General features: G+C 35.5%; 1 protein-coding gene across 1 annotated transcript in view; it reads left to right on the top strand.

Annotated features, from left to right (window-relative positions):
* Window positions 1–3,956: 3,956 nt before the first annotated feature.
* LOC148941499 (uncharacterized protein CG5902) overlaps window positions 3,957–10,933 on the top strand; it is a 54,816-nt gene continuing 47,839 nt past the window's right edge. Inside the window, exon 1 of the mRNA XM_089104410.1 lies at window positions 3,957–4,344. Coding sequence (XP_088960536.1) covers window positions 4,055–4,344 — 290 coding nt within the window. The 5' untranslated portion in view covers window positions 3,957–4,054. The remainder of the gene's footprint in view (window positions 4,345–10,933) is intronic.

The raw sequence follows: 10,933 nt of genomic DNA, 5'->3' as shown, positions 1-10,933 counted from the left end.
TTCTAAGGGAAAAGTTTTGTCCTTGTGTTTTGCTCCGTTAAACAGTGCCGCGCCAATTCTAATGGGGGGGGGGGTTTCTTTTATTTCTTTTCGTATATTTAATACCATAGTTTGAGGGGGAGCTTCGTGTAGTGGGGAATTAAAATAGCAAGTCAAACGGGGAGCATACGTTAACGGCCATACTGAGTCGAAATCAGATTAAAAGGATTCTGGTTCCCTTGAGAGTGATTGGAGCCACAAGGACTAATTATCTTGAGAAATACTAACATGAAGAGACAAAATTAAGAAAATAATTTATTTATTTTTACTCACATTAGCAGTACAAAGCTGGTTCAGGAATATCAAAATTATCTGTATTACACTCCACTGTCATAGGGGATTCTTATGTGGGGATTCTATATGTTATTTTTTTCTTAGGGAGTATATTTTTTTGTTACTATCTTAAGGGGACTTATGCCTAACAAAATATTGCACTTTTTCTATGCGTAGTATTTCTCAATAATCTTTTCTAAGGGGAAAGCTTTGTCTTTGTGTTTTGCTCCGTTTGATTGGGTGTGTTTGTGGAAATAGGTGGCGTGAGAGGGGGGTTAATTGCCTTCCAATCAATACCATTAAAGAGGACACTAACCCTTTCAATTTCCCATTGAATGAGCTCTTTTTAAAGTTTTTACGACAAGCCCTTCTGTAAAAACATTTTATATGCCTCAAGGGCATAACTGACAACCCTAGTCCTGAGGGGTGTGTGTGTGTGTGGGGGGGGGGGGCTTTGTCATTCTCAAAGAGACAATTTCCAGAACTTTCAACTACGTTGAACAAAATGGATATCTCAAAATTTTTAATGCATGTGTTTGGAGAAATGGTGGGTGTGATAGGGGGGTTAGTTGCCCTCCAATCACTTTCAGCTATTAAAAGGGGTACTAGTCCTTTCAATTTCCAATCGAATGAGCCCTTTTTTAATTTTTACGACAACGCTTTCCTTAAAAAGCTCATATGTCCCTAGGACATAACTCACAACCTTTGCCCTGAGGGCTGTGGGGGGAGTGTCCTCCTCAAAGACACAATTTCCAGATCTTTCAACTGCATTAAACAAAATGGCTATCTCAAAATTTTGATTGGATGTGTTTGGGGAATGGTGGGCGTGGAAGGGGTGTTAGTTGCCTTCCAATCCCTTTCTATTAAAATCCTTGCTATTAAAAAGGGCACAAGCCCTTCAATTTCCAATCAAATAAGGCGTTTTCGAAGTTTCTACGACAACTCCTTCGATACGAAGTGCCCTAGTCTAAAATAACCAAAAATACATCGTGCCAACATCGTCCCTTACATAGGAAGAGCTATTGCGCTGCCTATGATATCCACGAGCCGAACCATTTATCAAACAGTTCGTGGTAACGAACTGTAAGTAAGGAGCGACCTGGCTCAATGATAACCGAAACTCTAGAAAACGGTATTTTGATACAAATAGATACATCAAAAGAATTAGATTCTAATGCTGATTTCAAATTTATAATTTTCATCAAGTTTAGTCCTATCCATCAAAAGTTACGCGCCTAAGAAAATTTGGCTGATTTTCAAAAAAAGGGGGAAAGGCCCCCTAAAAGTTATAGGAACTTAATGAAAATCACACCATCATATTCAGCGTATCATAGAACCCTACTGCAGAGGTTTCAAGCTCCTATCTAGAAAAATGTGGAATTTTGCATTTTTTGCCAGAAGAAAGATCACGGATGCGGGTTTATTTTATTTATTTATTTATTTATTTTTTTTTTTCCTATGGTTGATCGGATTAACCCAATGGTCCTAGAATATCGTGAGAGGGCTCATTGGAATGGAAATTAAAAGATCTAGTGCCCTTTTTAAGTGACCAAAAAATGGAGGGCAACTAGGCCCCCTCACACGCTCATTTTTTTCCCAAAGTCATCCGATCAAAATTTTGAGATAGCCATTTTGTTCAGCATGTTCGAAAATATTATAAGTATGTCTTTTAGGATGACTTAATACCCCAAAGCTCCCGGGGGGAGGGCTGAAAGTTATGAACTTTACCCAATGTTAACATTTAGTATTGGTTATTGGGAAGTATACAGACGTTTTCAGGGTAGTGGGGGGGGGGGGGGGTTGGGGGTTATGTGGGAGGATCTTTCGATGAAGGAAGTTTTCATGGAGAAGGGACATTGCTATGAAGGGGACGACGGACTTCCCAGTATTATTAAAAAAAGATCAGAAATTAAATATAAAAAAACAAGTTTTTCAGCTGCAACAGCAGCAACATCAAAACTTTAAACGAACAGAAAATATTACATATATGATTGGGTTCACCTCCTAGTCAATACCTAGATCTTTAAGCCAAAGATTTCTTAGTACTTTCCTTATAGCTATTTATTATAATTAACGGCCTTTGTGATTAAGCGGTTATTTTTGAAGAATTGGAACAAAATTCGAACTTTAGCTTAAAGAGCAAGGTATTGACTAGGGGGCGAACCCCCAATATGCGTATTAAAAATATATGACTATAGAAGTTCGTTACGTAAGTTAATTCGTAAGTTACGTATATTTATTGCTAATAAAAAAGTCGTAAATAAAATTAAACAAGTTTCGAGAAAACCATTTAACCAAATAAAAGTAAATTAATATGCTAATTTGGTTTTAATTATTCATGTACGGTGAGCCAAGATCAAAACCTGCATTTATTCAAATACGTTCAAAAATTAAATAAAAAAACAAGTTTTTAACTGAAAGTAAGGAACGACGTTAAAACTTAAAACGAACAGAAATTATTCCTTATATGAAAGGGGCTGTCCCCTCCTCAACGCCCCGCTCTTTACGCTAAAGTTTGACCTTCTCACAACTGTATTTTTTTTAAACAATAAAAAACTTTAGCGTAAAGAGCGAGGCGTTAAGGAGGGGATAGCTCTTTTCATATGAGGAATAATTTCTGTTCGTTTCAAGTTTTAACGTCGTTCCTTACTTTCAGTTAAAAAAGCTTGTTTTTTTTATTTAATCTTACTAGACTCTGAATGCCTAGAAAGTGGTAATAAGAAACTTCAACGGATCTATATTTTTGTGAGCAGACCTGTTGCGCTCTTTTCTGCTATTGTTCCGAAATCGGAACCGTTGACACCTGGGCTACTTAAAAAGAAAAGGTACAGATATACTCTCACCCCACGATAACAAAAGGATACTTAGAAATTACGTTATGAAGCACTATTTAGGATCGGATCCACTTTGGCCTGAATTTATTTCAGATTGGTTTCATTGCTTACCGATAATACAAATGGCTTATGATTGTTGGCTTAAAAAGTACCACCATTCAGAACCAAATTTATATTTTTGTGGTAAATAAACTCGTGGAATGGATATAATTAGACAATATGATATTGGAATTATCTGGTTTATGCATGGCCGACAAAGATATGTTACTGAATGATAACTTGAAGCTATTAACATAAAAGAACGTCTCCAGATTAGAGGTTTCGGTAAATATTTACCAAATCATAATTATTGACTTACGAATAAAGTGAACATACCACTCGATGCTTTCTTTTATGCTCTTTCCAAATATAATAATAATCATTTTTGTCGGAAATGAATTTTACCCCATCCCTATATCCCAATTCAGGACATATATTTGCACAGTAGGGGGGTGAGGGTAAAGTTTGAACTTACCTTTCATTTACATCAGAAATAAACTTTACCCCCACCCCCCTAATGTGCAAATATATACCCTGAATTGGTATATATAGGGGTGGGGGTAAAATTCATTTCCGACAAAATTGATTATATTCGAAAAGAGCACAAAAGAAGGCATCGAGTGGTATCTTCACTTTAGTCGTAAGTCAATAATATGATTTGGTAAATATTTACCGAGGTTTCTTTTTTAAGACATTTGAAGAATCGGCAGGTTTTTCGACGTATTTCTTAATTGGCACTAGACATCGTTTCTTTAGAAGAAATGACGGAAATATAAAGCTCTGGTTGAAGTGTGAGTAAATTCAAGGAAATTAAGACAACAACCACGGCGGTTCCAAGCGGGAGTGAGGGTTTAGGCCAGAAGAGAAGGATGTCCAGCAGCTTTTATATTCTGAAGAAACAAAAAACAGGAACTTCTTCCTTTTCAAGTTGCTGCAGTGGAGGAAGCAACAGCAGTCATGACCTTTGCTCCCAGGAATCATGCTTGGAAAACAAAGCTGGTGTTTTGGTAAAACACCATTCATTGTTAAATGGATATACCAAAAAGCAGCTCAGTGTAGCACATCCTGAGATGTGTTACTTTTGTTTTGATGTGATTTACTCTCACTTGCATCAGAAGCCAGATACTCTAAAGCTGACTAAATGGACCAGTGATGAGTAGTATGTTTTATTTTCTATTTGGTAAATTTACTGTTGTTTTGATTACTTTTCTTAATAGAAGGTGAACATGCTACTCAATGCATCTTATTATAGGTTAGGCCTACTGTTTCCAAACAGGGTAATGTCTCCAATAATCCCACTCAGACAGTGCCTAATCTTGGATAAACATTTTGATCAGAATGTATCCTCCATACAGGGGTGTAGCTTATGTATCTGCATTTGTTGACATATTAGACAACCTTGTTAACACATTTGGTCAATATATACCAAATCATATTATTGAGTTAGGACTAAAGTGAATACACCATTTGATGCCTTTTTTTTATGCTGATTATAAATGTAATAAGCATTTCTATCGGAAATGATTTCAGCCCCCCCCCCTATATAGGCTATACCTAACCTAACCCTGAAGTGGCCTATATAGGGGGGGCTGAAATTCATTTCTGATAGAAATGCTTATTATATTTGTAATCAGCATAAAAAAGGCATTGAATGGTGTGTTCACTTTAGTCCTAACTCAATAATATGATTTGGTATATATTGACCGCACATTCTTTATCCCCCCCCTCCCCAATACTCAACACCCTAGTGTTGCCCCTGCTTCAATAGACATTGACTATAGATAGGTTGGTAAAATTCTACTTTACCTACTTTTGGCTATCCTGGAAAGGGGTTAGGTTAGGAAAATGAAACTTTCAGGGATGGGTCTACAGGCTAAAGATGGCCTGGGAAGGTATTTTGACCTACCTACCTCAGCATAAATTTGGAATTGTGGCCCCTGATAAGGAGACATGTTAAGAAAGCAATTCTTACTTAAAAATATGTATAATGATTTTAGTTAACATATTATCCAAGGGGAGAACCTTTATCCTCAAATCTTTCCTCTTTTTCCCTTTTTTTCCAACTTAAAAGAAAAGATATTTCTGTTTTTGCATGCTTTCAACCCAATGTGTAGATCTTTTGAAATTCTTGTTATTAATTGTTTTTTATAAATAGCAGTCATCTTAGTTATTGTTAATTCCATTTTTTTTAATGATAAAGCAGTGACAAAAAGTGGCAATTTTGTATTTTTACCTCACCATTTTCAAATATTAAAAAATATTATTATACCCCCACACCTCTACTGTGCAAATATATAACCAAAATTGCATTCTGTTTCCAAATATAACCTTCATTTACATCACAAATGAATTTTGACCCCATCTCCCTTGTGTGCAAATATATACCATGATTTGGATATATTTAGGGGTTGCAGTACAGTTAATTTGGTTATATTTAGGTTCAGAATGTAATTTTGGCTATATATTTGCACATTAGGGGGGTGGGGTATATACTCTGTTAATATATAGGTTTTAAAAAATTCATAAATTTTTTAAAAAACTGTATGGATATGTATGTTTATAGCAATATTTTGTATTTTCACCACTGCTTTATCTATCATTAAAAAAAAACAGAATTAACAATGACCTGGATGAATGCCATCTATAAAAAACAATTTGTTGCAAGAATTTCAAAGGATTTACAGATTGGGTTGAAAGCATGCAAAAATAGAGATTTCTTTTCTTTTAAATTGGAAAAAGAAGGAAAAAAGAGGAAAGACAAAAAATAGATTATGATAAAGGTTCTCCCCTTGGCTAATATGTTAGCTAGGATCATTATACATATTTTATAGTAAGAACTGTTTTCTTAACATGTTGAATTTTAAGCCATATCAATGTTTTTTTTTTCACAATTCAGGAAATGTATTTGCATATCAGGATTGAGCAAAATTTTGAATCTGAAAACAATTTTTTTATATTTTATTTAAGCAGAAGATCTATTTTACAAGGTTTCACTTTTATAACACATGGATTTTTAAAGGTCAGGACCCTCTAGAGAGAGATGGAGTGCAGGTAAGTACTTGAAAATACCTTCCTGGGACATACTTTATCCTGTAGACCCATCCCTGAAAGTTTCATTTTCCTAAAACCCAACCCCTTTCCAGGATAGCCAAAAGTAGCTAAAGCAGAATTTTACCAATAGGTCTACCTAATTTTGAATTTTATGCCAATTGTTTCAGGTAGTAACAATTGGTTCTAACTACTACTGCTAACAACTCACTGCAGCACCAAGCCACATGAGGCCAACACAGCTAAGCCTATGCATGCTCCTCCTCCATCCCAATCTATTCAAAGCCTGCCTCTTTACAACCTCTCAGGAAGTTCCTATTTCCTTTAAGTCTTTGTTTATGACATCCTCCCACCCCAGACAAGGTCAAACTGCTTTCTGTTTAGCCCTAGATCATTGAACTAAAAGGATAATGAAAGCATCTGCTAGCAAAATGAAAGCATCTTTTGAGGAGTGGTGTTTCCTGAATCCAGTTTGAGCTTGAGGGATCATGTTATTTTTTTCAACAAACCAGAGGAGTCGGTAATATATCATTTTCTCCATTATTTTCCCCATCACAGGAGTAATCATTATGCGCCTATAAGACTCAAGGTTATCTTTGGGTATATTTTTCTTTAGGATTGGTAGGAGGGAAGAACATTTCCATATATTGGGGAACATAGAAGATGCCCAAGCGTGATTATAACAATTTAGCAGTTCCTGTATGAAGGGGTGAGATTCTTTATCCATGTAGGGTGTATATTGTTATAGCTGATGCTAGTTTTGGTCCTAATATGATGTATCGCATTATTCATTTCCTGGATTGAAAATGGACTAGTTATATACTCAGATCCTGGGCATGGTTGGTAACTTGGGTTCATAGGAATTGGGGACATTTTGCTTCAATTATTTGATGTTAACTTATTAACAAAAAGAGTTGCAAATGGCTTAGCTTTTTCATTATCATTGTCATAATGGGTATTATTATGTATAAGCTCATACAGGAGTGGGTTGGGGGAAGTTTTTTTCCCACAGATTTGGCTTATGAATTTATGTATTATTGGCTCATGTGTCTATCTGGAGAGATTATTTGCAAAATTATTCCAGTAGTTATGTTTAGCATCTATTATAGTCCTTTTTAGATTAGATTCTGCTTGTAATTTTTTTAAATACGTAGTAGGTGATGGTTTTTTTTTATGAATGTTCTCCTAGCTGCCTTTTTTGTTCTCCTTTTATTTTGGCACTTATTTCTCCACCATGCTTTAGGAATGTGTTTAGGGAAGGTTTTCTTGGGTGTTGTCCTGGGGATAGCATGATAAGCTGTATTTATTAGTAAAGATGCCAAAACTTCAGCATGTGTGTCAATTGTTGTGTTTGAAATGCATGAATTTTGGGTGAAACTTGTAATTTCATCATTTAGCTTATTTTTGAACATAGACCAATTTGCTTTAGTGTTGATATATTTGGAGGTATGTGATAGAGTTTCAGCAGGTTCATTTAGGGAGCAAACTATAGCAAAGTGGTCAGTTCATAGACAATCAATTTTATTTATATAAATTTTATTCAAAATGTTTAATGACACAATTTGTAGGTCAATTGTAGAGAATCTGCCATTTTTGGGGTTGAAATATGTATTCAGTTTTGGAGGGGTAGCAACAGCTAATTCAATATTATTTGAAGTCATATGCTCAATCGATTTACCAGCTTTATTTGCTGGTTTATTCCCCCACAAAAAGCTGTGGGCACTGAAATCTCCGCAAGTAATCATATTTTTTAACATATTAGAATTATTTATATATTTAAAGAAATCCATGGCATCTGTAGTTTGGCCATTAGGGTTATAAAAGCTTATTATGTAGGTTTTTGTATTATTCAGCCAAACACTGATACAAATTGCATCAACATTATTTGCAAAATCTGGAAAGTTGATGCCACAGAATTTTATATTAATATTAACTATTAAAGCTACTCCACCTCCTTTTCTCTCTGATGATCTATCCTTTCTCAGTATAGTATATCCCAGATACTTAATTTGTTGATTTTGGTTAAATGAGTTTCCTGGAGGCAAGCAATATTCATGGAATTATTATTCATAAAAGATATTAGTTCATTTAGCTTATTTTCTGTGATTGATCACGTTCCACTCGAGTATTGATATGTGTTGTGTTGTTGATTTATTTTTCATGTGACTGTGTATAAATATTCAGTTTTGTTATTAGTAAAGAAAGATCTTTATTTGCATGAATGAGCATATCATTAGGGATGTATATTTTTGCCAATTCTGCAATGATTTTTGTTTTCTGTAGTTTATGTTTGTTCATGGCCTGAACTGCATTACAGTTTAGAATGAATAAGCATATATTAGGGAATTGCATGTTTGGTTGTGGATCCTGTATGTCGGTCATGGAAACAATTTCTTTGTGTGATACTTGTTTGTTTTTTCTTGGGAGGGGGGGCCAGGCTGACCTCATCTCACTAGAAAGGGAGGATGGTTGACTTGATAATTTCTTCGGATAGGGATTTGACCAAGGGGGCTTAGAGGATGGTGTTTTATATGGGGTACTTGATGCATTGTGTTTGACTTGGGGGTTTTGGTTGGTTTCATTACGGCTTTATTTGGTATTGTTGGGCAGCATTTGCTTCCATTGCGCAAAGGGGTACAGAGTGGCCTTCTCTGTTGCTATTGGGAGTGTTAGTGCTCTTTTCTCATATGCAGGGCATAGTGATTTATTGGTAGATTCATGTGGGTCTTTGCAATTGATACATGTAGGCTGAGTGTTGTTGCAAGTTGTCAACTCTTTAGGATGGAATGCTTTACAATTACTACACTCTAGGAGAATTTCATTGCATTTGTTTGTTGTGTGTCCCAGTTTGAGACACTTCTGATGCTGGATAGGTTTTGGTTTCTATTCCTTGTGCGGTTTCATTTGCCCAAATAGGAATAACTTTTCTGGGATATTAATTTTTTCCTTCAGTGTAAATAAGAAGGATCTACTATTTTTTAGGCCATTAGAGTTAGGTTTACCAAGTTGGGTAACATCTTCAACTGGGATTGTGTTGCCAGCCCTATCTGAGAGCCCTTCTTTTAACTCCTGAGTGGGTATTTCTGGGGGAACTTTATAAACTACTATTTTTGTTGGGGATTGATTTTGGTTCCATTTGGATCCATTAATCTATGTATTCAGAATCGATTTTATATTAATTATTGAGTTTGCTGATTTCTCATCTTCTATAGTTAATAGCAGAGATCCATCATGGTGAATATTAAGAGAGAACATTGATTTCATCAATTTGAAAATTGCAACTCTTATTGCAGTAATCTTTTTTATTTCAAAGGGGTTAATAGGAGAAATTTTAAGGTAAATTCCTAAGTTTTGGGTGGGAGGATCTTGGGCGGGGAGAGGGGAAATGCTTTTGATTGGGGAGATTTTTTCCCTTTTTTTAGAGCTTCTAGAAAGAACCTCTTGAAACCCATTATCATCATTTATAGTGACATTAGCCCCTACACTGACCATTGTCCTATTCTCAGAATTGGAGCTATCACATGAAATTTGTGATAGTGAGCTTGACCAGCCAAGATGGGTATCAATTTCACTGGTATTTGGGGTGGGGTTTGGGGGGACATTTTTTTTTGGAGGACTTCTAAGCATTGCCTATTGGAATAAGCTTTAAACTAAAACAAGAAAGGATATTACAATGATAACAGACCATCTGCACTCTACTGTGGGGAAAGTTTCACCATTCACAAAAGAAACACCACAGTATGGCCCTGAGAAGGATTTGAGCACCATTGGTTTGGTACAACTACTGATTAATTGAGATAATAATTCACAAGAAATTTATTTTAAATTTCTTAAAATGTTGCTGCTGAGTTACATAAATAAAAATAAAAGCAATCTTGAAATAAAAATAGACTGAGAGACATGAAGATGAAATAAGAGCCAAGATATTCTAATCTTGGTTTGCAGACTTATCTTCCTATTCTTCCAAACTTTTTTTTAACTGTGAAAAAGCACCCTGAGCCTTGGCTATTCCACTTTTAACACTTAACTGCTCTCATTGTCTTTGCTAATAATACTACCAAGGTAAGTGAAACTGCCCACCTGATTAATCTTTTTGTTACCCATCATCACCTTTTCATCTTCACTTATTCCTTGCCTTAGTGACTTAGTCTTCTTAATATTAATTTTCAAACCTATTCTAGCACCCTGAACTTGCAAAACCTTTAAAAGTTCATTCGTTTTGCTCTCACTTTCATCTAGGATGCTTAAATCATCAGCATTATCCAAGTTCAGGAGAGTTTTTCCTCCCCATTTGATTCTGTGGTCTCCCATTGTGTTTCCAGGGCTCCTTAAAACAAAGCCCAACAAAATGATCCATTTAAAGGGGAATAGAAAACAATCTTGCTTAACTCCTGATCAGAGGCAACACTATAGCATTGTCTATCATAAAGGTCATATGGTTCCAATGTTTTATTATTATTTATTTATTTATTTATTATTTTTTTCCCCCAGAGACACTTCATATGGAAGGGGTTGTCATAGAAACTTCAAAGGGGGCTCATTCAATTGGAAATTGAGAGTTCTAGTGCCCTTTTAACAGTCAAAAGTGATTGGAGGGCAATTAGCCCCCCCTCCATGCCCATCATTCCCCAAACACATCCAATCAAAATTTTGAGATAGCCATTTTGTTCAGAATAGTTGATTTCTAGGTAGAAAATATG

Source organism: Artemia sp. Qi Xiang Cuo, chromosome 18, assembly GCF_049724085.1.
Source record: "Artemia sp. Qi Xiang Cuo chromosome 18, ASM4972408v1, whole genome shotgun sequence".
NCBI lineage: Eukaryota > Metazoa > Arthropoda > Branchiopoda > Anostraca > Artemiidae > Artemia > Artemia sp. Qi Xiang Cuo.
The sequence above is the reverse complement of the archived record's forward strand: the minus strand, read 5'-3'. Positions and strand labels throughout refer to the sequence as shown.